The sequence below is a fragment of the Antrostomus carolinensis genome, unplaced genomic scaffold, assembly GCF_000700745.2.
Source record: "Antrostomus carolinensis isolate BGI_N321 unplaced genomic scaffold, ASM70074v2 scaffold28798, whole genome shotgun sequence".
NCBI classification, from domain to species: Eukaryota; Metazoa; Chordata; class Aves; order Caprimulgiformes; family Caprimulgidae; genus Antrostomus; species Antrostomus carolinensis.
In genome coordinates, this window is record NW_010332782.1 from 9,874 (window position 1) to 35,704 (window position 25,831).

General features: G+C 41.8%; 2 protein-coding genes across 2 annotated transcripts; one reads left to right on the forward strand and one right to left on the reverse strand.

The window, feature by feature from the left end:
* The first annotated feature begins 569 nt into the window (after window positions 1-569).
* PLPPR1 (phospholipid phosphatase related 1) lies at window positions 570-22,569 on the forward strand. Its single transcript, XM_010173638.2, has 5 exons — window positions 570-729; window positions 10,562-10,812; window positions 17,668-17,844; window positions 19,503-19,634; window positions 21,619-22,569. The coding sequence occupies exons 1-5, from the start codon at window positions 618-620 to the stop codon at window positions 21,649-21,651; spliced, it is 705 nt and encodes a 234-aa protein (XP_010171940.1). The 5' UTR covers window positions 570-617; the 3' UTR covers window positions 21,652-22,569.
* A 2,290-nt stretch (window positions 22,570-24,859) lies between these two features.
* On the reverse strand, window positions 24,860-25,279 carry MRPL50 (mitochondrial ribosomal protein L50; the record flags this gene model as incomplete). The annotated part of the gene is made up of 1 exon (XM_010173639.2): window positions 24,860-25,279. A coding segment is annotated over one exon (420 nt), but the record flags the coding sequence as incomplete, so codon positions are not given.
* Between the last annotated feature and the right edge of the window lie 552 nt (window positions 25,280-25,831).

Consider the following 25,831-nt stretch of genomic DNA (forward strand, 5'->3'; position numbering starts at 1 on the left):
TCTGTTGCAGGGATGTCCTCCACCTCAATTTATTTTCAAAGTTAACAGGAGCTCTGTAACCTATCTGTCAGACGCAGAAAAATGTAAGTTTGAGAAGGTGTGGAGGCTGCAGGAAGCATCCAATATTGCTGAGACTTGCTGGTAAAATGTTGAGGTGGAAGTTTACAGCATTATTTTCCTCTTCCCCAGATGCCTAGAAGCCTTCCATCCGTGAAGTCTATACTGTCAATAAATTTTAAATGCCAATAGCAGGACATGACAAATTCCATGCCAATAGCAGTTAAAATGGGAGCTTCTGTGATCCACGGTATTCATTAAAGCTCTCTTTGACCCCTGTATGCCAGGAGTTAGTGTAAGAAGGCCTCATATTTGCTGTGTCTTGACACTGAGTGCAAGAATGACAGATCCTTTTCTTGGCTGGGAGCTGAGTCTATATCCCTTCATCTCAAGTGAGTAAGTGTAGTTTCACTGTGGGAGTCCAGTATCCCAAAGACACGCTGCTGTGCGGTAGTTTCCGTGGGCTGGAACCAGTCACCCATGTTTTAATGTTTGCTCATGTAATTTTTAACCTTCTGTTTCTTTACCTTTCCCGGCAGATTTTTATTGGTGAGATATCCATGTATTTCATAAAGTCAACCCGAGAAACCCTAATTATTCAAGAGAAAACTATTTTGACTGGAGAGTGCTGTTACCTGAACCCACTGCTTCGAAGAATAATACGTTTTATAGGTAAGCATCCTAAGCACTGCAAGCTTAGTTCCTGTTTGCACCAAAACAGAACAAAACATCCTAATAACCTACACCACAAAATTAATTAAGCTGTGAAATCTTTGCAGGAGTCTTCCACCTTAGAGGGATAGTCCCCCTCGGGATTTGCAAGGTAACATTCAAAATGTGCCATATCATGCTGTCTGGAGCTGGTTCTATTCTGCTGAGCTTAATGCTTCTTCTGGACCCTTGAAGAAAGGTTGTGCCAATCAAATCCTTATATGAATAATTCCATCATTGCTATTCTGTGTAAGCTGCCCATTTTACTTACAAATTGGTCTTCACCAGCCCATCTCTTTGGCATTTTTCTTTTCAGCTCTAATTTTAACATCCATAGCTCTGCCACATAATGTTCAGCTGAGCACAGTGTAAAAAAGCCCAGAGCCCACTTCAAAATAACATTCTTATTTTTATTGTATTTGTTTTTCGTTAGAGTTTTCATTGAGTTAATTGCTGAGAAATGAATGAAGAAGTTCTGTCACAAAACCATTTGGAGGTTGCTTTATATGGTGCTTGCAAACCGCTATGCCTTTTTCACACTGTAGACCATAGGAAAAAATGCCTATGAGACCTTACTGAGGGGACCGTCCCATGGTTCTTTTGGAGCAGGAAGAGGAACAGCATTGCAGCTTGTGTTTCTGCTGTGGTACTGACAGAAACTCTGGTTGTCCTCTGAAGGCTTCCCAGTTTACAACCATTGAGGGATACCCAAACTGCACCCTCCAGTGTTTAGAGATGAAGAGGGCTGATTGCTCACTTACGGCTTCCTTGTCACTGCAGAGTAAGAAGAGGGCAGCTCTGAACTGCATGTGCAATGGAACAAAAAGCTGAAGATACCTGGATCAATTCTTCACTGTCACTGCTGAATTTTTGAGCTTTATCTGGAAGAAAAATATCTGCTGTCACTAGGGCAAGGGTTGTATCACTTCCATGGAGCACAGTCCTGGCTGCAGACAGGGATACTTGCTCAGAGCGTGGAGGTGAAAGTCTTATCCTGTGCTAAGGTTTTAATTAGCACCAAATATACGTACCAAAGGGGGAAGAGCCATGGTTTTCTTTCTCCCTCTCCACTCTCTGTGCCCCCTGTTTTATGTGTGAAAGTTAGGAAGTGAAATGGTTTTTTACCTTCTTCCACACTGGGAGTGAAGACAAACCAGCTGTGATTCATTGCTCAGGCCTGGCCTGTGTGCTGCTGCTGAAAACAAAATACATTGGGAGTGTACTCAAAAGTAAAATACCCTTGAACTTCAGATAACCTCTAGGATATATTGATGGATAGTAAACTGCCATTAAGAGAGAAGCAGGGTACTGGAGTCCACTGGACCACTCACGGCTGTTTGTCTGTTCCAGCTCTTTCAGCGTGTTGCAGAGTTCTAATCAAATACTCTTGCCTGCGGGATCAGCACTAAAAGAGCTTAGACCATGGAAGTTAAGCACTTGCTTTATATGTTTTCTTATAGTTAGCTTTTTTCTTAAACATTCATGCTGTTGTTTCTCTTTTGGTGGAAAAGCAGAGGGTAGCAATGATACAGTGGACTCTCAGAGAGTAGGAGGATGTAAACTCTGACAGAGAAATCAGTCTTGGCTTTGCAGCTTTTTCTTCCTGAGGAAAAGGAAGTTAACATTATTAGGAATGGCTTAAAGTGTAGGTCTCAACTTAAACTACACAGATTGTTCTCTTGTTTTCTTCTGAAACCTTTTCCCTGCCTCTCTGGTAAAATGCGAGAAGTAGAGTTTGTTGAAGAGCGGCTGAAATAATTTATGAAAGGAACTAAAAATAACTGTACGTTTTAAATTTAAATTCCTCCTGCATTTTGCACACATGACATGGATTGAACAGCTGTAGCCCATGTTGGATGATCAGGCAAGTTAGGTCCATACAACTGTTTACTCCAAAAAGAGGCTGCCTGGGTGCTTGGCTCTGGAGAGTCTACCGGGTTGCTCACGCATGGATTTCCTTGCCTGTGTCTTCTCTTGCTTAACTTGAGGGCCATAATTTACAGAGCTGATTAAATAGGTTGCCTTCCAAGATAACCTAGTAATCAGTCTGGCTTGTTACAAAGAAGTTTGCTACCAATTTAGTCTTGATACAAATGCATTGGAATAGCAACATCTGATGATTTCTTTTGGCCCAGATGTGTGACCAAGAGTCTCAAGTGAGTACCTGCAGAACAGTAGTAATTGAACTTCTTGAAATATTACCTTATAAGTCGTTACAGTTGGTATTACTCAAAAAGATGAGAAAAATCCTTCATTATGTTTGGCTGGTCACACATCAGGAAAAACGAACACTACTTCCTGACCCTGCAAGGTGCGTCATGGAGAGGTTTTGAGAGTTGCTATTCCCAAATTTTAGGACAAAGAGGCTTTTTCTCCCTCCCTGACACTATAATTAGAGTGCTGGGAAGAGATGGGGTTTTAAGAATAGTAGCCTAAATGTGCTTTCCACAAAACAAGGAGAAAGTTATACATACTTCACTGAATATTCACTAGATTTTGTAAGGAAAGAGAAGCAAAAAGGGAAACTCCAGACTATCTTTCGAAGATGTGAAAGATAAGCACCTTTGTCATACTACCTCCAAGGGGTCTTTTGGGTTTGGTTGCTAGACTTAAGCCTTTTCCCTTCTTGCTTTTTCTTCATGTATACCGAATGAAGCATTTTTTTGCACGTTGATAGCAGTGCAAACCATTAAGGAAGACCAAAAACTGGCAACTCTTACGGGATGTGGTCAAAGCCCCATGTTTATTTTCTTTTATTTTTCTTGTCTTGCCTACTATGCTCTTTGCTTATTCTCTTTTTGTTTTCCTCTCTTTGTGAGGTTCTGTCCTCCTTAGTTTAGTGGGAACCTTTACCTTACCAACAGGAGTAAATACGAAGTACCCCTACAAGCCAGACACATCTCAGAGCAGCTGCTTGTTATTTTTCTTTGGCGTGTATTTTTTTGGATATGAGACACCTTCATCTTCCTAACCCCAAACAGACAGAAGAACAGAACACACTGTGCCTATTGTGGGCCAGACCCTCTGCTGACATAAATCAGATTCTCTTCATTGAAACCAGTAGAGCTGTTGGGGTTGATACAGATTTGGACTCTGATCTCTTACACCGGCCTCTCACAGATGGAAGATACAGCTTCACTTAACAGATTTCACTGTGCTTCACAAAATAACACAGGTCTTCAGCTTTTTCTTAAATCCTTCCCTGGTTCTTTGCCCACAGGAAACAGAATAAAAATTTCATCTTGCTTCCTGGCCCAGGCATGAATTTTGCATGTTGGTAGACATTTGCTTTTGTGGTGAAGGGCTGCCTCTCAACTTGCTTCGGTGTACGTCAAGTCCTTTACTGCAGCCTTGGCTGGTGAAACCTGCTGTGTTCCAGTATTTGGAAAATCATTTCCTTTATCACTGAAAAAAAGCTGTCTTGGCTTAGAAACATCAGACTTTGATATATGTTCCATTTGTTCCATCTTCCTCTTTATCTTTTATAGCTGTTTCCACAGACATTTATTTTGAAGATTTTCAGGTCAAACAAGTGGTGTGTAATTGCTTTGGTGCAGTTTTTTCTGTCTGAAATATTGGTGCTGCACTGCTATGCTTTAGTCACATCATCTCTCCTCCCTCCTCTCCCACCCCTCCCAGCAGTTTTATTATGGATTGCTGCTACCAAAATTTGCTGTTTACGTGCTAGACCTTTGAGAAACCAGGGGGTAAGAGTGGTTGTTTCTTGGGCCTCTTTTTCTTCTCCCTGACTATCAGCTTGGGTACATGCAGCCTTTTTGTATTTTCACCCTTTCCTGTGGTGATTTCCCATTCAGTACTTTGTTAACATCTTGCCATCTTGCATTTGCTTCCGTGTTCTACTTCATCATTTTTATTGCAAATAGAGGTTATAAATTATTTTAGCATTATTTAGTGAATGGCTTCAGTTAAGGATTTAATCTTTTTATATACAGCTGCTATCATACGCCCAGGATCATGGATTCAGACGTCCCTGACTCAGTTTGGCAGAGCAACTAGAGACTGTATTGTGTTTCATTTCACTATATGAGGTTTCTAATCCATGTGATTAAGTTGTATACCTGCAAAGCCCTGATAACATGCAAGTAGCCTCTCTTCAGTTCAGATATATAGAAATGCAACATGCTTAATGAATTTGTTACCAGTGGCTTTTAGTTTGGACCTGCATAATTTGCAGTTAACAAATGGCGCAGATCAGCTTCTGCTGACAGCTTAATTTAAAGCACAGTGACACCTCACAGTGGGCAGCTAAATAATGAAATTAGGGCTTTATTTCAGCAAATTAAGGCTTTAGTTCAACAAATAAAGGTTTACTAGATTTATACACACATTGAGTTTGTTGTAATAGGATAGATATACCCCAGAGCTCTAATGTGAATCCCCGAGGCAGCTGCAGGACGCAGTTTGCCTGACCTTATCCTTCTGTCTGCCTTGGAGCTGAAGTTCACTGGGAAACAATGCACATTCTGTTATTAACTGGCTGCCTTTCAGCAGTGCTCAAGCTGTATTTGGGTGTGCTGCCTCTAACCTGAACTGCTGCAGCAGCTTAAACTCCTGTATGTTTCCCTTCTTATTGCTGAAGAACCTCCACAATGAGAAACAGGTCACTGTTGGGGACAAAGCAAACGTTACTGTTCCCTTTTATGCCAGACTCTGAGCTGGCTGTTGTCTAGATGAAAAACTGATAGTTGTGAAGCAGCGAGGAAGCAAGAAATCCTGTTTGTCTGTGGGGAGGAGCCTTGAGGCTCCAGGGTACTTTTGTACTCTGTTTTTAGAAAATGAATTTCGTCTTGCATGCTGAGACCACGTGTCTCCCTTCTTGTGTCTTCAGGGAACAGTATCCAGGCAAGCTGCTCACAGGTGAAGCAGGCAGGCACAAGAGGCGGTATATGCCTGGAGCAGTGGGCTTTTTGGGGTCTTCTCTGGGAGGTCAAAGCCAATCTTGGGATGAGATGAGTGCTTGAAAGAAGCTTGCTGTTGAGCCTGTTCCTGATGCCATGGCAACAAACAATAAATTTCCCTGCAACTCCCATCTCTTCAGTTGTAAAATGGATTAATGATACAGATCTCTTTTAACAACAGCCTTTAAGATGTAATGACGAAGGGTGGTTTAGCAGAGTCTGAGTCACAGGACTATAAATGTATGGCTTTATTGGATGCACAGGACCATTAGAGCAAAACCTTCAGAGACGGGCTGAGGATCAACATTTCCATAGAGCAATGAGTCCTTCCAGGGACTCCCTCCATTGAAATTCTCATATTCTGTGAAAAATATAGGGGTGGAGAAGGGGTTGGGTAAGTGTGAGTGTGCATGTGTAATATGAACATTTTCCAAGCAAATTAGATTGAGTGTGACAAATTCAGAAAATTGACTGGGCAGTGGAAGAGAGGAGTGCCTAAATAAATGCACTTAGTAGAAGACATGACTATATGTTACTGAAGATCACACCTTCTGATGTCTCATGAGCCATTCAATGCATTGTTTCTTTTGTCACTTTACTTAAGGGTTTCATGGTTTTTCTCTAATAAAACCTTCTACCTCCTCATTCTCATTTCCACCCACTGGCTTCTCTCTCCCCGATGTCTTTTCAGCTGCTCTTGTACAACTCCCAGGGTTTCTTTGTTGATTTTTTGTTGCTGGGTTTTTTTGTTGGTTTGTTTCAGATCAGTGGCATTTTAAATGTCTGTAGTAGAGTTTCCGTGGAGTCAACAAGCAGCTGCAGTCACTGATGTTAGAGGCATTCAGGGTGGAAGAAGAGAAAGGCTGAGCATGAGTTGCAGGAAGAAGACAGGGTGGTACTGAGATGAGAATGCGCAAGGAGAGCTGGATGCTTCTTCAGGGCAGATGCCTCTGTTAGCAAAAGCAATAGACAGAGGTGGAGGTGGCAACACTGATGAACACCCACACAGGGAGGTCAGTAGGAGAAGGATTGTTAGAGTAACATGTGAGTGAGAGCCCAGAAATTATGGGTTCCTGCTTGGAGGACTTTTTGTCAGCAATTTAGAGGGAGGTGTAAGTGGAGAAATTAAAAATTAAGCATTTGAAATGGAAGCTGCTGAAGATTTAGATTCTTCTGCCAATTCAAGTGTTAGTTCAGGTGAGAGGGAGCTGGAACATTTTAAGGTTAATGTTTTCTGTCCTCAGCATCTTTGAACAGGCCTTTCCTTGTTTTTTTCTTTTTTTTAGTTTGCACATTTAGTTTGTCTGAGGTCTTTCTCACTGGAGGTAAAGATGCGTTCAAATCTGATCCTCAGTTACTTATTCTTGGACTCGGGGAGACGTAAAGAGAGTAGCAGGGAGTACAGGCTGCCCTCTTATCTCTGGCCTAAATTCATCTCTCTCCCAGTTACATTCTGCTTACTGGTTTGCCTTCTAACCTCTTCTTTTCGGCTGCTCCTGGCACACACAAGCAAGCTGGGAGCCAGGACAGTGACAAAAAGTCAGGAAGCCTTTCCAGAAATAGCTTCTGCTCTTTCTTTAAGGCCTCTTTGTACAGCTGGACTATGTGACACATGTGGATGAGGGGAAGGAGTGGCTTTGTGTAAACAGAACTAACCTCTGTCCATCCTTTCTGCTAGTAACCAACTATAGAGGCTGTAAATCTTCTTCCCATGTGGCTTGCACTGTTTATATCTTAGCATTTGCTAAGTTCTAGACTAAAGTTCATTTCCAGGTGTTCTAGGGCAGAGTAAGCACAGTGAGACAAAGCAGGGTAACATCACCTTGCTCCTTAGCAGGGTAACATCACCTCCCATTATATGCTTGAGCATCTGGAAGAGGTACATGATCCCATTCTCCCTCTGCGGCATTGTATCATGGGCTTCAGCTGTATGACCCTGAATAGGTAGGGCTAGTTACCCTTCCCGTGAAGCCTTTCAAGAGCAATTTGTCTGCCCCTAAAAACCTGGTAGTCATGTCACTACATTCTTGTACTCTGGTCAGTTAGCTTAGCTGCTGCAGGTCATTGAACAAATCCATTGAGCAGATGGATCCCTGAGGTACAAAAACCATCAGGGGACTCTCCACCACTACCCAGGCTCACTGGTGTGACAGCCTTTAAATCAATTACAGCCAACCCAATCTCAAAGTCTCCGGAGACTATGTGATGTGTAATCAGTCTGCAAGGGTTAAATTCCTGCTAGCTGAATTAATTGCTGCACATAGCTATGGTTTTCATAAGGCGCAGTTTGGCAGAACTGCAAGAGGGGAATTACAGTGATCAATATGCATCACAGTCAGAGCATGATAAAGGTTTCAACCACGGCTTGTTCTGCTGTTCTGCAGAGTACTGTAGCCCTCAGCACTTGGGTCTGGGCCAGCACTTTCCGTGCTACCAAATATTGAGAAAATGCAGGTGTTGCAACTTCTTTTTTTTTTTGGAGAAAAACACTGGACCACCTTTGTACCTGTGCATTGCCTAAAGATCAGAGTAACTTAGTGAATCCCATGAGCTTTTCCTGAAAAACCTTGGTTCTTGCTTTGTACTTATGCAATAAAGACTGTGGGCCAGACTGCGGTATTTGCCTGGCTCTTAGATTTCCTCTGAGTATTGTAAAGGGCTGGGTAATTATCCTCACTGCATTTCCTGAGATTTGCACAGCGCATCAAAAAGATGCCATTTAAAGCAAGCTGTGCCAAAAAATTTTAAGAATTTGGCCAAAAAGCCATATAAAAAAAGATTAATCTCTAGCATAACTTGCTGTTTCACCAAGCTAGAAAAATACCTACTGCTTTTTTCATTTAAAATTGCTTGTGCCCTGGCTAATGTAGATGAGGAGTTCTGCTGGCTATGGAAAACCATGGATTTAAAATATTAGCAGTGGAATAAAGGAAATAAAGGAGCACTGTCAGTGCTCTCTCTGTTTCCCTTTTAAACACAGACACTTCACAGGATAAACAAGGGGAAGACTGTCATGCACTAAAAAGACAGGGGACAGTCCTGCAGTCTAGAACCAGAGGAAGGCTACTTCCTTCTTTGACCACCACTGGCTTTTAAAATCCATGATCTTGCATCCATTCATTAGTAATGAATTATAATAAACTCATATAATAAATAGTAATAAACTCAGTCCCCAAAATCATCTTCACTGTGGTAATGCTCCTTCCAGACCCTGGTGAGGACAAACCGCTCTGGACCCCTGCAGCTGCTCCAGGCTCTTCCCATCAGTCCCCAGCGAGGAACTGGTGTTCCAGCTCGGCGGTATCCTTCACACCACGCTGTCTCTGTCAGCGAGTGGCACTGGCAAACCCCACTGGACACTTGTACAATGAATCCATGTTTTGTTATGGGTTTTATTTTGTGTTCCTGTTTGTACAAGCGTCCTGTGTGTAGATAGGACCTGACCTTGCAGACCTTCTGCGTTCTGTTAGCTGCATGGTGGGTGACAACATATGCAGAGTGATCCTTGAATCTTGTTAATTTGATGTAAAGCATTTTCTGCTGCATTATATTGCTAACTCCCTGATACTTTTTGTTTCTCAGACTATAGCAGTCTTTTTTTCTTTTTTGTGGTGGGTTTTTTTTTATTTGGGTTTTAAAAAAAAAAACCAACTCAGTACAGATAAGCAGTGAAGTTGTTCTAACCCTGGTGGTGCCAGCTCTTAAGATTTTATCACAGCTCTCCTAAGATGTTTTCCCTGGAGCTCCAGCTCTTGGTCGTATTTAAATACGTAGGAATCTCAGCTAATTTATAATTTAAATTACTTTTGCTTACAGAGCTATAGGAGGGAGAAAGCAAAATAATATGACCTTCAATATTCGCACACCAAAAATAAATATTTATTTGTTCGAATTTTTTATGATACTTTAATCCACCTTAGTGGTGAGAAGGATGAAAGGGGAGCCAATTTGGTCTTTCAGAATGTTTGAGTTTGGCATTTCTTAGAACCTCCTGTTCTGTTCCTTTGTTATGTAGGCAGTACCTGCAGGTAAAAGATCCTTGTATATGTTCATAGCAACTGTAGCAGGTATTGATAACATTCAGGGGGGGTCAGTGGAGGGTGTGAAAACTGCAGTATGGAGCAAAGGTTGCTCCACAATCCTGGAAATGTTCCTGGGTTCAAGTGAATGCTTCCTGCTATAGCATTTGCAGGTATTCCCAGTGACATGAGCTGAACTGCATCTGTGTGGAAATATCTTCTAGAGCAAAGCATTAGGATGTTTCCCAAAGAACCTACCAAATATTGATAGATCAGGATCTTAATTTTTCAACATCAAGACGATGAATAGCCACAATCCAAAAGGTACTTGACAGTAGATAGTCATGTTAAGTGCAGTATCATGTCTCAGCACTATGCTGCTCTTCCAGGTTCAGAGCCATTATATTCCCTTTTTTTTTTTTTGTCCCAAATGTAGTAAAAATACAGAAACATTTTTAACAACTCATGTGCATGACAGTTGGCTGCAGGCTGTGAGCTTTTGTCATAGTGGAAACTTCACAGACATAGCATAGGTGCAGAGTTTTCAGTGAAATCTGTAGCTCACAGTTCTGTTCAGAGCTGGACTCACAAAAGTACTTCAGCACATGCTTGTCATTTTCAACCTGTTTGAGTCCTTCTGGAGTTGCTGAGTTAAGCACCTGTCAGAGTTAAGCATGCGGTCTTGTGTGCCATGCCTTTGGTGCAGGACTCTGTTGGAGTCAGCAGGGGCTTTTTCTGGGTAATGACTGCAAGGTTTGGTCCCTTACTTCTCATTATGTCTCTTCCTTTCAGGTACCAAGGGGGTTTTTTTTGAAACCCATTTGAATAATAATTATTTTTAACCTTTCCTCACAGGAGTGTTTGCGTTTGGACTTTTTGCAACTGACATATTTGTAAATGCTGGCCAGGTTGTGACTGGAAACTTGGCTCCCTACTTCCTGACTGTATGTAAACCCAACTACACTGGCAACGACTGTCGGGTCCATCACCAGTTCATAAACAACGGCAACATCTGCACCGGGGATGTGGAGGTGATTGAAAAGGCAAGGAGATCCTTTCCATCCAAACATGCTGCTTTGAGCATTTACTCAGCTTTATATGCCACGGTGAGTGCCAGAGATCATTGCTTACTTGTATGAGAGGTTTCTGTATGTGCACCTAGGTGGGGCCATTTTTCTTACAATGGGTTTTGAAGGAAAAGAGCATTGTTTTGAGGAGAGCTTTCTTCTTTATCTGCAGGCGAAAATCCCCTTCTGTCTTTGTTTTACCAATCCTAGTGTAAGCAAATCAAATGCTCATTGCTTTTGAGGCACTGTATGATGTGGAGGCATGAGGTCCTAATCTTGTCTTTACTGCTGATTTTCTCAGAGGCCTTTGGGTATACATTCAACCTCTTTTTCTCCCTGCCGCTGTCTCGTGAACATTAAGATGAAGTTGATGTTTAAGTGGCTCCTGGTTCTCTACCATTTCTTTTGTTCTCATGCCATTTGTTGTAGAACATTTAAAATGTAAATTCAGCCACTTCAATAGGAGGCTGAACTAGGCTCAATTTTGCTCCCTTTATTTAGGACCTGAACTCTCCCTGCAAATAGGTTTGTAGTAAAAGTCCATGCCAGAATTTTGTTGTTGTCACAGAGAAATGGACCCCAGTTAGCATCTTGACAAGGTCACACTGCTGTACTGTCAGGAAGGAAATTGTCTGGTTTTTTAAAGTCTAATGAAACACATCAACTTTGTGTTCTCTTGCTAATGTTTCTGTCATGTTTGAAAACTGATCAGAGAAGCTTACTCACAAAGTAGAAAACCTTGGTGGTTTTGCCATTAAGATCCAAGGACTTAACCTGATTCTGATCTCAAAATGGCTTACCTAGGTCTTTTTACCCCAATAGCTTGACTCATATGAGTGGCAGAGTCTGTCTCTAGGTCATTGGGATTTAAGTAATGCCTTAAACTTACTAATGACAAGGTATTTACTGAACATTTTACCCTGATCTTGATAGCAGATGAATAAAACACGACGTTATTACTATAAAATGAAGAGGCCACCCACTGGTGTTTCAATATCCGTTTGCACTGAATGTTGCGTGAATAATGATGGGGTTATAAGTTGGTAACTCCTTTGATCAGGATTTGTTGGGAAGTGTTTGGAAAGCACATTACTTCTGAACAATAAGCAACTGCCTGTGAGATACAGTTCCAAATAAATTTAACATTGTTGTAGAAGATGTTTTCATCATTATAAACTCCTCAGTGGAAACTTCAGGATGAGGCTTGGTCCTGGTTCGGCCCTAAGCTGGTTAGATCCTTTCAAGGACTTCCTGTGCCCAGCCTCCCTTGTTCCCTAGGAAGGCAAGACTTCTACAAACAGGCTGATTTCTACAACTGAAGGGGAATAATGCTTTTCCTTCCTCAGTTTAAGTCCCCAGTACTTCAGCATTTCTGAGCCCTAGTCTTTCAAGAGTGGAGTGCAGTGGCCCTGCACTTCTCCCCACATAGGAAGATACCAGGTGGGGCCAGTACATGGAGTTATTTCTGAGCCACAAGGTCATAAAAGTCTTCCCTAAAGGTAATTTAGCCTTCAGTCCAATTTTAGCCCAGCTTTCTGCCTGAAAACACCCTCTAGCACTAAGGTGTTGTCATCTGTCTTTTCTCTGCCTGTCAGCTGGGATCAACATGAGCATTACACAAGAAATGCAGTGTTCAGATCTGGCTTTGCTTAATAATTGTGCTGTGCACAATTTTTTGAGAAGTGTGTTGCTAATTCTAATATAAGCGATAATGTGAGCTGCTGAACATAAAACACGGGGTATTTGGTTTAACACTAGTTGTGTTTTGCTTAAAGCTGATGATTTGAGACATGGCGCAAGAAAAATAAGACAAGTCCCACATGTGGAGGCAGGAGAATGGAATCCACACGAGCATTTTCTTCCAGTATATAAATGTCTGTTGAGGTCTAGGACTCTCTGCCCATCACTGAACCTCAAGTACCCTCTGCAAATGTCTCTGCACTGATTTCTTCATTAGTCTGCTAGCAACAGTACTCCCAATGTGATTGGTTTGGCTTTGTGGCTTGTGTTTTTTTTTTTATAATCTGGATTTTATATTTAATCAAGTAGGCTTTTTCTTGTCACCTGCCAAAGAAGCTGAGGAGAACCCAAAACATCACTTTTGTCATCTCTGCAGGCAGAGATTAATCTTGTATGCTTAAAGTAGGGGAAAGAGAAAACAGCCAGCAGCTCTGGCTTCCATAGTTACACAAAAATTAGAATAGCATGTAATGAAGTTTTATTAGTCTCCCAGAAGTATGGCAGGAAGAGATGTCAGTCACTGTACATGGTGCACACTGCTGTACAGTTAGAAACACACGCTTCCAAGTACCTTTCCCAAGGGAAAATGATAGGCTGGGAATATCCTTGATCCATTAAGATTGCTGTCAAAAAAACAAAAAACAGATGACAAAATCATAGGTTGCATATGGATATCCCAGTTACATCAGCTTTAAACAACTGTTCCTTCATGCTCTTTTGAGAAAGTTCATGGTAGAGTCAATGACAAGAACATCTAACAGATCATAGTGTTCAACCAGAACGTGGATTAAGTATTTCACTAGCACAAGTGGAGAACCTTTTATTGTAGAGAGATGGTAGATATCACAGAATCATAGAATGTTGTCAGTTGGAAGGGACCCAACAAGGATCATGGAGTCCAACTCTTGCCCTAGCATAGGACAATCCTAGGATTCAGCCCATGTGTCTGAGGACCTTGGCCAAATGCTTCTGGAATCTTGTCAGTCTTGGTGCCATGAGCACCTCCCTGGGGAGCCTGTTCCAGTGACCCACCACCCTCTGACTCAAGAACATTTTCCTAATGTCCAACCTCACCCGCCACTGACACATCTTCCTGCCATTTCCCCTGGTCCTACCATTGGTGGCCAGAGAGAAGAGATCAGCACTTGCCCCTCCTCTTCCCCTTGTGAGGAAGTTCTAGACTGTGATGAGATCTTCTCTCTGTCTCCTCTTCTCCAGACTGAACAAACCAAGCAACTTCAGCCTCTCCTCATGCAGCTTCTCCTCTAAGCCCTTCACCACTTTTGTGGCCTCCTCTGGTCACTCTCCAGTAGCTTTAGATCCTTTTTATACTGTGGCACCCAAAACTGCCCCCAGTAATGGAGGTGAGGCCGCACCTGTTTGCCTCTGGAGCGAAAGCAAGAATTGTTTTACAGTCACAATTGGTTCTCTGTGGTTGAAAGATGTAACTAATCACTTATATTAACTGTTTAGCAGAATTTTTTTAGAAGTCTTCAACTAAGCTTTTGCCTAGCAGCATCCACAATAATGCTTTCTGTCACCTCCATCTGGCTAGAAGACTCTACCTCATCACACTGGATGGCAACCTGTCATCTGTCGTTTACACCTGGGTGCATTGCTTCTTGATTAGATTAGAAAGGTGCAATACACCTGGACACGAAACTTTCAACATTTGGGAAGATCTGAATAGCAGAGAACACTACAGCAAGTCCCTTCTGCAACCCAGGTCACCATGACCCCACCAACAATTTCTTCCATTTCTTCATTAACACCTACCAGACTAATCAATGAAATTCAAGGCCTTGGCACTTTGAGCAGCTGCACTGAGCATCTAGGAGACTGCATCACGTTCTACAATACACATCATTATCAAAGGCTCTACTTCTTTCTTACTGTAGAAATCTCTATGGTAGAGGAAAACATTGTCTGTAGAGCTTGTAGGACACAGAATTTTCCAGTATTGATATGAAATTATGAACTTTAGAAGAAAAATAAACTATCACAAATCTCCTCGCTTTCTGCAGAAGGCCAAGACAGAATTCAAGTCTTTCTTTCTCATCACAGATATTACACACATTCTAAATATATCTAAGCATATATTTGCATATATATATATATGTATGTATGTCTATTTTAAACTTGCAAACAAAAAAAGCCTCTTTGACTGTCTGTGCTTTTGTCTGAAAAGAATGGGAGAGGAATTACAAACGGTGAATGCTTCTATCACACATTGCACATTGCTTAAATACACTGCTTGAGTGTACTGATGAGAGCACAGCAAAGAAGCTGAATAGATAATTTATATAGTTAAATCATATGTAGTTTATTTTTAATATGATTTATTCTGTTTTCTTTACATCTTTTTGTATTCATTTCCTTCATCCCTCTCCCGCACAACAAATAATTGGTTTTCACATTTAGAGTTTTGTAACTAAATTTACCTTATAAATGGCATTGTAGGAAATTTTACAGCAAAAACACCTGTTCTGTGTAGGAAATCAAATGTAAGTGACTTTCACTGAGATTTTGGGCTCTTACACAAAGCTTTGAAACCATGCTGTAAGTGAAAGAATGAACACATTGTGAGAATCTTAAAAACATCTTGGCTTTAGGGAGCAGGATAATAAAGATCAAACTGCAGTGACCAGGAACTCTGACCAGAATGGAGAAGCTCTCCCAGTTATTCCTGAGCTCATTGTGTGATTGATTTATGGATGAAGTGGAGCATACCTTCTGCAAAACCAGTTTGGCTTGTTTTAAACCCTCCTCATGAAGGTTTAACAGAATTCCCTTGGCAATCTGTTTGCATGGTTAATTACCCTCATTGCTAAAAATGTTCTCTTTACTACAAGTTTACATTTTCCTGACGAGGTGCATGAAACTTTAAACACATGAGATACTTCCCGTCTGTAAAAAGGAGAAGTTTCCCATGTGGGTAACCCAGAGATCCAGCTTCATCTCATACCTGTAGGAAAACAAGCATGTGTGGGTTATTCTCTGTAGCGAGGGTTTGCAACTGTCACAGCAGAACTGCATTGTTACTTTAAAGGGATGATTTTTAAAGTAACAATGCAGTTACTTTTCCTTTGGATGCTGCAAACCACAATAGTGCTTTGGTGGGGAATAGGAAAGCAACCTGGCTCCCTATTGCTCGTTTGAATTGGCTTCTGCTAAAAGAAATACATAGGATGAAAGGATGGGCAGTAATTATTCACACAGTGGCAGTTCACAATATTTTTTTCCTATTGTTTCCAGAGAACCTTAACGTGAGTCTCAGTGATGGTCAGGTGGAGCTCAGCCTACCAGCAGGCTGGGGCACGATTGCCGCCTAGTGCTCAGTCGCTCGCTGCCATCTCAAGGCGTGTGCTGCAGCCAGGTGTTGGGCTGGAGAAACAAAGCAAGCAGGAACCTCTCGAGTAGCTTAGTCCCATTCCTATTACACACCATAATATTCCAGTTCATAAACTGAATTCACCTTTAAATGATGTGCTCAGCAGCACGTTTAAGGGCAAAAGACTTCAATTCCCCAGGCAGAGATCTGGCAAATTTAGCTGTTAGAAATCTAGCACTACCATTTTTTTGGGTCTCATTTTGCCTACATACAGGTCTGGAGGCAGTCAGATCTGCCTTCTCCTGTTTGGTTTTCTGAGGCAGCTTCACCCCAGCTTCACCAAGCCATTGTAGTCTTGGCCAGAGACTGTTGGTGTGAGCCAGCATGGTGTCCTTAGCTGCTGCAGCAGCAACAAAGGAGAAGAACCCTTTGGTCTCTACCGTCCTGCAGAGTCTGTCTCTGATTTCAGTGCTGCCCAGCGCTCAGCTGTGCCCTTCCTTAGAAATGAAGTCATCGCAGAGAAAGATGAGGTTTGTGACCTGCAGACAGCAAAATCAGAGATCCTAGTTGAGGTGTTATTGCGGATGTGGTTAAAACAATACAGACCTTCTACAGAGTCTTTTGTCCAGAAGATTAACAGAACCATATTTCTGTTTCTGACAACTGAATAAAGGTCAAGAATGAAAATACTTTCAGCTTTGGTGATTTTACTTATTCTTACCAAAAAACCCCCATATTTTTTCTTTATAAATAAAATGGCATCTTTTTATATTAAACACTGAAAGTGACTCTTCCATGGTTTGTAATCTTTCCATTTCCCAGGATAACCAGTCTTTGTACTTTCATTGGATAAGATCTACACTGTATGAATCAGATTCATTTATTATCTGATTGGTAATAAGAATCAAATGAATTTGAAAATGTATCTTCCTGATTCTGTTTCATGTGTGGGAGGCAATGTGTTATTTGGAGACATTTCTGGCAAATGTATTTGATGTACTGGTGTTTTGTATCAAAACTTTGGAAATCATGGAGGCATTCATACTTCCTTGCTGAAAGGATTTTTATTGAATTGTTTTGCCATCAGGCTTTGTTTGCTTGATCTTTGTCATTTTGTGGCTCAGGAATTAATGACTGGCTGCTAATTGTGACTCACGTGGTTTTACTCTCTCTATCAAAATGCATTTAAAATAAAATACAGACTGACAAAACCATGTGGGGTTCATTAAAAAATACTCAGAGCACAGTGAAACTTCATGCTCTGGAATTACACTTTCAGAAGCAACTTTATTTTGAAAGAAATCTCTCTCATATTCCGAGTTTCATTTCATCTTGCAGAGAAAATGTCTGGAATGGTTTCTCTTAAGTTCTCTGTTTCTTAAACTTAACACCACTTAGGAACCTGGAGCAGCTAGTTTATATGGATGCTAGGCACTCCATCATGTGCACATTACAGTTTCTGCAGGATAAATTCTTCACTCCCTTTGCAAACATTTAGTCACGTGCATTCAGAGGGCGTTTGCTAACCTATGAGCAAGCACTTGCACAAGGTAGGCAGTCAGTAAAACTGAGCCTGTACATACGAGCTCAGAAAAAGTCCAGTATGTGCAGTTGGTGGGATATTCAACATCCTGAAACGTCATGTAACAGAATCTGGTTTCTTCTTTTAAAAGTGTTCTCTGAATTACCTTAAACTTCTTCCTTGATTTCCCATTACTTTTAGTAATAAGACGTGGGGTTTTTACACATCTTTGCTGATTTAGGATTTGTCTGGGTGGTTCTGGCAGAGCCCCTTGTCATTTTTGGCTTGTCCTTTGTTTCAGATGTACATAACAAGCACAATTAAAACAAAGAGCAGCAGGCTAGCCAAACCTGTGCTGTGCCTGGGTACCCTGTGTGCTGCGTTCCTCACTGGGCTAAACCGAGTTTCTGAGTATCGAAACCACTGTTCGGACGTGATTGCAGGCTTCATCTTGGGGAGTGCTGTAGCTTTGTTTCTGGTAAGCTCATCAGTCCTTCCACATTCCTGTTAAAAATACCTCTGTTTAAAAAAAAAAAATAGTATTCTCTTGTGGCCTATTGCAAATAATTAATCCAGTTGCTAAGAACTAATTCTAACCCCATCTAATTAAAAGTATCATCAGTGAAAATCCTAATGTGAATAATTAATAAGGCTAATACGATGACATTTGCGCATTGTATATATTTCAAGATTATTTTAATCACTGTACATGTTCTTACTTGACGTGTCCTTGAAAATGTTTTAAAGATGGTGTCGATGTCAACTAATGTCAAAAGGGGGGCATACTTGAGACTCCTTCTCTGACACCTCTGTGTTGCAAAACCCCACTGTCTACCTGGTATCTGGCAAAAATTTAGGATGCAAGTGTTATCTGGGGCTCTAAGCAGTGTTCCTAGTTCCTCGTATTTTTTCAGACCGTGGAAGAAGTGTAATGGCAAGGAAGGTCAGGACAAACTTCCTGGGAGACAAAACTACCTCCCTTTGCAGCATTTGTAGTTCAGCTGAAGTTGTTCACCATCTCATAGAATTAAAAAAAAAAAGTCTTAAAACATATCAAAGGCCTTCCCAGAGAACCTAGGAACAGCATCTCTCTGGACTTCAAATATTAGTTACTCCCCTGTTGGCTGTGCAGTTTAAGTGTTGGGTTTGGTGAGAGATCTCTTGCCGAGGATTTACCCACACAGGAGTCAAGGTGATTCTCACTATCACCAAGAAATGTGCCTGGTTCCATTTAATCAAAATATACTTCAAAACTATCCCCTGCACACCAACAGACACTTTATCCCTGTAATCAGGAGGCATTAGGTATCAGAAATCCCTTAAATCTAGATTGTCCTGTCACTGATTCTGTACTTTTAAAAAAACGAAAAACAAAAAAACAACCCTTCACATAACATCCTGTGTTCCCGTTAAATAAAAAGACGTCTGCATCCTCTTATGAGAATCTCCTTGAGTTTAATGTAAGTAGTTTGTCTGATTCCCAGTGGGAAGGGCAGTTTAAATCTATCCCATGCAATATAATATGGGCACTCACCTTATATATTGGGTCAGGATAATCTGTGTGCTCCCAGTACCTGTTTCTAGCAGTCAGAACCTGCTCCCAGCCACATTGGGTGCAGTAAGGCTGGTCATGCAAAAGGGAACAGCTTGTAGGATAAACACCACAGCAGTTGTGCTGGAAGTATGCAGGAATGGTGCTAAATGAGCTTGATGTCATCCAGGTGTGAGGTAAATCCAGCCATTGAGTGAGCTGTTTTCCCTGTTTAGAAATGACAGTCAGAGTCTGAAGGGAATATCTGGCCAATAAAATACATCATCAGGGTAGTCCATGGTTCTGTAATGATAAAGCAGACATGGGAGTCTCTGTTGTATAAAACATAAGGCTGAGAGCGGTTAGGTTCATCACCCCAGATTAGAGGCCAGATGAACCCATTTACCAAGGCAGTCCACCACACCCAGTAATGCCAGTAAAGACACTGTAGCCAAAGGCTGAGATAGATGATGCCTTGAACCAAAACTCAGGTTCTTTGCAAAAACTGGCAATTGGGAGACCCCTGATGGCAATTCCTGTGAGTTTTTCCTGGGGACAGAACATGCTGAGCTCACCTTTTTTTCCTTTTTCCCTGCATTACACAGGGGATATGTGTTGTCCATAACTTTAAAGGCACTCACGGAGCTCCTTCGAAACCGAAGCCTGAAGACCCACGAGGAATGCCACTAATGGCTTTTCCAAGAGTGGAAAGTCCGCTGGAGACATTGAGTGCACAGGTACTGTAAATCCTCTCACCCAGACCATCATCAAGCACATTTTCTGTTATGGCAGAGTAAAAAATAGTTGTATACGTGACTGCACAGGGAGCTGGTTTTTTTTCCTAACTTTAAACCCATTGAACGGAGTGAATTTGTATCAGGGGCGAGTTTAAGACATTTATCCCTTGAACTAACAAGTGCTCTAGATCTTCTGCCCCTGTGCACATCCAAACCTAAAGAAGTAGGATCTCACGTGCCTCTGCATATCATTTGTAATAACAAAATTTTGCTTAGAAGAATAGAAAACTGAGATAAGAGTAAAGATAATTCTGTCTAATTACACTTTGGAATACTTTTGGGATGTCTTAAGGATTTATTCTAACATTCATAATCCTCAGGATAAACTATGCTGTCCAGGAAAATGTTACAGAGATTAGTTTATCCTTATTACTGTTCAGTATCTTCTCTAACAGGAAGTCATATACCGTTTTCTATCTCTAAGTCATCAGAAGATAAGTTTAATAGCATTCTTTCAAGTTTACAAAGAAATAGGGTAGCAGGAAAATCATTATTGACGGTTTTTCTGTTAGATTACTAACTTCAAATGGCTTATGCTGGCATAACTAAATCATATCCAGTCCTTTCAAAACACAGATAAGCAAATGACACCTGCCAAGAATTTCTGGGAACAAGGAGGAACTGTAGTTTTTCAGTTATCTGAAATGCCCTGGTGTAATTTATTTGTTCTTTAAATTGTATTAGATGGCTTGTCATTCCTGTGTACATGGTGTGTGGCAGGATCCATAGGAACTTTTGTTAAACCCTTTGACAAATAAACTGAAAATAGGAATTAAAAAAAAATGAAAAGACACCGGAAATATTTTGCTTAATTTAAAAGTCACTTGATGAGGCAAAGATTGCTGGAAGACTTTCAACTAGATCTGCAGAACTGTGTGAATTAACTGTTCTCTTGGTGGACTTGCAGTCCAGACATTAAGTTTTACTTGTATATCCACATTGCATTGTGTATGACAAAAGGGCTGAACAGGTTAAAATATTCACAGACTGTGAGAAAAATTTAGTCTAGTCAGCTATTTATAGCTTTGGGACTGTGAAGTGCGGGGACTGGGCCTTCACTGTTGATGTCCACTACAACCAACAAGATAATGTCCTGTGATTCAGCGTATCAGCCTCTAAATGACCATACATCTACCATGCAGGAGCAGACTGGGAAAGAAGTGATCCTACCCTGAAGCTATTATAAACAAGTCTTTCAGAGTGGCTGCTCATTCCTGTTTCTTCAGATACAGGAGGTGCATCGTCCTTCTCTGTGCAGATTTCTGCATCCATTCCCGCTCTCATTTTGCCTTGCACCCACACAAACCCAGCAGGTGTAGCATGATCCAAGGATGACTCGGTACTGCCACTGAAGTCCTGGACATTGGCTTCCAAGGATCAATCAACTCTCTTTCCACCTAAAGAGGACTTCTGTGTTGCTATATATCTGTGGCTGTCTGTGTTTTGAGATAATGACCCCACCTCTGTATGGTTTGAAGCTCTACATGTTCCCTAGGATCAAACTGTGTAGGATCTACATGCATGCATCACATAAAGCCACACCATGGTCCTCTAGGCTTTTTATGACTGAGGACAGACCCACTGTATCACTTACGTGACTGTGCGCAGTGCTTGAACCTGTACTGACATGTCCTTCTGGAGAGGATCCAGTCCAGTCTGAAATCAGTCTCTACTGAAAAAGTGTCGCCTTGTTTTTCAAGCCTGTTAGTGTTCATAGCCCAGAAGCAGGGCTTGAGTTCAGCATTCCCCACCACGAGCTCAGGATAGAGGCAGTCACATGTGCAGTGGTGCTTCATTTTAAAGCCCTACGTTACCTGGGCAACAGATTTTATTAGTGGAGGTTTTTCTCATTCATTTTACACACCAGGATATGTAAATGCCAAAACGTACCCGAATGTTCACGTTTGCCTTTTCCTCTTTGCAGAACCACTCTGCCTCTATGACTGAAGTAACCTGAGATGGAAGACCGGCAACAGAAGCTATTTTTTATTACCCTCCAGTACAACACTCCAAGACACACAGTTACTACATGTCTAACTGTGATGACCAGTATTATGTTATGTCTAGTTAGAGGCTAATGTTTTGTACTTTTTTTGTATGAGGAAGTGATGTAGCTTGCCCTGATTTTTTGTCAGCTTTAATATTATGATGCCAGAATTTAAAAGCAAAACGGAAAAAAAGAACAAAAAAAACCTTTTCTTGTTTAAAGTGTGCACTGAGGAACTACATCTATGGAATTGTTGATGTTGTTATGTGATATTTGTACACATTTTTTTTTTCATTTTTGAATTTATATATCTTGAAAAGAAAAAAAAAAAAAAATTCACTTTCACCTTTTCGTACCCTAAGAAGTGCTTCTACCAGTGGGTCAGGTTCTGATCTGAGTAAGCTCAGCATAAATCTGAAGTAATTGCATCTATTTAATTCAGATTAAAATAATGGTGATCAGGAATCTAACCCAAATGATACTGTCAACAAGTAATAAACATCCCTCCTTGATTCAGTGAGCTACTTAAGCATTCCTTCGCATTACGGACTTCAGGTAGCCATCCAGTGTCCAGGCTACTTGGCAGACTTGAAGTGTATCCTTAAGCACCTCCCTGAATCAAAGCCTGACTGTTCTGGTGTGGGTGATTGTGCTGGTTATTGAAGAATAACTGAAACAACGGACTCGGTCTGCAGTAGAGACAGGCTGGACATGAAGATTTATAGTAGTAGCTGATAGCATGTGAGCTGACTATATCATCTCCCTAGATCTCCGTTCCTCCCCGAGGCCCAGCTAAAGCTCCCAGTGAAACCTGGCTTCAGGAATTGACTATGGGGATATACAGCCACCACTGTGGAGCTGAGGCTGCGCTCTGAGTGTTTCATAACTTCATCATAGATTTGTGGGGTAACTAGTAACACGGGTGCAAAGGGAAAGCGACACCACTTCTCCAGTGGAGCAGCGTTACTTGGCATTCCCACTGGCATAGCCAAGAAGCCACTCTTGCCCCGACAGTGTCCTTTTCGCTGAGGGCTTTTGCAAGTCAAAAAAAAAACAAACCCCAAAACAAACCCCAAACTGGCACAGTCTGTAGTAGCAGTTGGCATTTTTTGTAAATTCTGCCATACAGAATTTATAGCAAAACTGCTATTTTACAGTTTAACAACTTTGTTTAAGGGGGGGGAAAAAAAAAAAAGGCAATTAAGGGGTGGGGGGGGCAGGGGGAGAACAAAAAAACGCCCATTTACAGTGGCTAGAACTGGGGCAAAGGCTTCATTACGTGACTTTTCACTGTTTCTAGGATTTTCCTGCATCTCATTCTCTAGCATGGTGATAACTGCTGTGTGTCTCCTTTAAAGAATGGAGCCTCTGTCTGTACTTTTACTGGAATGTTTACCTCACATTTCCATGTTGGTTCTTCTTGGCTTTTTTTGTATATTTTTTCCAAAACAGATGCAAAAAAAAAAAAAAAATTATCAAAAAAACCCCAAACCTGTAGCCTGGTCTCTGTCATTTGCCTGTGAGGCAAAGAAAATTTGGGATGTCTATCTGTGCCTGGTCTTGCAGTGTTTCTTCCAGGTTGGTATTTTCTTCTGACTCTACTGATGTCTGCTTCAGTCTCAGGAATATAAGGATCAGACTTGGGCCACGAGGGCTTTCTGTGACCATGAGGAAGCATCAATAGTGTTCTGGGTCCTTCAAGACAGCTTTGGTCCTTGTTCTGCTGTGTTAGGAAAATAATGACACGTTAAGAAAGCTTATCAGCAATGAATACTCCATTCAAGACACCCAGTCAGTGTCCCAAACAGCCTCTGAAGGAGACAAAGACACAGGTTTAGTTATTTATCACACCATGTTTTTCCATAAGCTACGGGGATTTGTGAACAGCCAGCCTTCCACAGCGACCAGTGAAACATCCCCAGTTCCCTCATGTTCACCCCACAGCGGAACATGTAGTGGCACACTTGGGCTATTCTCTAATTCCCCAGGACTCAAAAGTAGAAAATAAAGGGTTTCTTAAATTTAAGTTATGAGAAGCAGCACTTGAGAAGTTTGCTGAATACACTGAGCACTGTAGCACATAAAAGCAGTAGTTCCCAAGCGTGTTTGAGGTATTTGTATGCCAAGGGAAACCAGGGGAACAAGGGTCTAGGAGAGGGAGTGGAATAACCAGGGTGTTTCTGGATCATCCCCAGAAATATCACACAGAGAATCTGAACTCACTGTAACAGTTTTGCAGAAAACATTCACAAAGTACCACACGTTTCTCAGACTGCTGCATTTATTTTCTTGTCCTCCTGACTTCACTGCGTTGCCTCCTCTGACTAAAAGCAAACCTACATGATGAGTTACACGGGAAGAAAAACTCACATAGAGCTATTGACGTGTTTCTCCATAGCTACAGAAACTAACGTAGGGAAACGTTATCACAAAAACTTACTGACAGCCGTTAGAAGGAGCAACAGAACTTATAAATATGAATGAAAACGGGGTCCTTTGACAGATGTGGAAGAATTCTACCAGCTGCCTCCATGTCAGCTGGTTTTGTAGGGCTGTTGGGAGAGTTTGGTGTTACCTAGGTAAGAGATTTCAGAATTCCACTTGGCACTACCTTCATGTAGCAATTCTGAGCAAAACAAGTGGTTTTATTTAAGAGAGTACCTGTGATGGCTTTTAGAAACATTATTGCTGACAGAATCTTCCTTCCAATCTCAAGGAAAAATAGCAAAAAATAAAAAACCATGCTGGCTGACCTCCCCCCTCCTTCCCCAGGTTTGCTGGCCACGGTGGTCTGGGTGCCTGACTGCAGCGGCAAAAGCCCGTCACACCGAGCGGAACGGAAAACAACAAGTTTACGAGGTGCAGGGAAGACGCTGGGGAGTTGGTCCCACCTGACTGTCCCCACTGGAACCCATAACTGCCGGGCAGCGTGGTGAAGGCCAGCAAGCACACATGAGTACCAGCACTGACCACACTGCCTCACTGTCCCACAGGCAGAAAAACTGCTTGTTTCCATCTATATAATAAACAGAAACAGTGAAACCTGAAGACAGTCACGTGAACTTTTATTAGTGATATTTATATCTTCACTCGGTAGCCCAGTGCAAGGGCTCTGCTCCTGCTCTGCAGTCCTGCCCTAACAACACAACCACAGCAAAGCGACGCTCCGTGCTGCGACTCACTTCTCCCAGACAACCTTCAGGTTTGGGGGTAGCTCGGCAGCGCAGAGCTCATCAAACTTGGAGACGTCCTTCACGGGAGTGCTGTAGAAATGCAGGACATCCTCAGCGCTGCGCATCAGGTGGAGCTGGGAGTTGGGGACAGCGTGATCGAGTTCTGCCGCCAGCTGAGCCAGGAGGCAATACTTTAACTTGTTTTCTTTGAGGGGTGTCTGCTGCCAGTTATCAGGAAGTGAGGGTCCAAAAATCTCCCTGACCAGAGACTCGAGGCTGCTCTGTATATTCTCCGGAGGAAGATAGCTTCTGCTGCGAGGTGGGGGGCAGATCAGGCTCGGCTCACTTTTCTCTTCAATTATTTTCTCCGCTTCTATTTCTTTTTCCTCCTTCCTGTTGACACCAGACAGAAGTATTTTCAGTCTCTGGGTCTCGAGTCAGAGCACATTTCTATTAATAGTATTTTAATATCAGACTGAACCCAGCCTTTAGAGTTCACACATCCCTCGGACACAGCAGGTGTGTTATGCATGCAAGAACAAAAGCGCACTGGATAGGCCTGTGCTGTTTCCCCAAACACTGCTCCCCCCATAAATTGTCTCTATATAGTCATGATCTGTCTAGCTTATTTTATTGGTCTGAGTGTAACCAGAATTTTAACCTGATTAATGAGTTATTTTCCCAGTAACAGCTCTGTTTTCTAATCTGCTGTGAAAAAAAAGAGATAACAGAACCACTACTATAGAAAAATTAGTGCCTAGATAAAATAATCACTAGTTTTAACTAGAAAATGGAAGCCCACCCCAAGTTGACTTGCTCGTATGTCACAATCTAGTCAACAATGCCAGTATGGCCTCACCTAAAGTCACGCAGAACTACTATATTTCATTCCTACCGCGGTACTGCCCTGAAACATCACCGTTTCCACACCCAACAAGCGCCCTCAGCAAAGCGGGTGAGAACAATAAAAAACCCGC

Coding starts and splice junctions, on each gene's coding strand:
- PLPPR1 (XM_010173638.2), top strand. CDS start 618: ATGTATTTCATAAAGTCAACCCGAGAAACCCTAATTATTCAAGAGAAA. Junction 10,813..17,667: donor ACTCAGCTTTATATGCCACG/GTGAGTGCCAGA, acceptor CCTTTGTTTCAG/ATGTACATAACAAGCACAAT. Junction 19,635..21,618: donor TGGAGACATTGAGTGCACAG/GTACTGTAAATC, acceptor TCCTCTTTGCAG/AACCACTCTGCCTCTATGAC.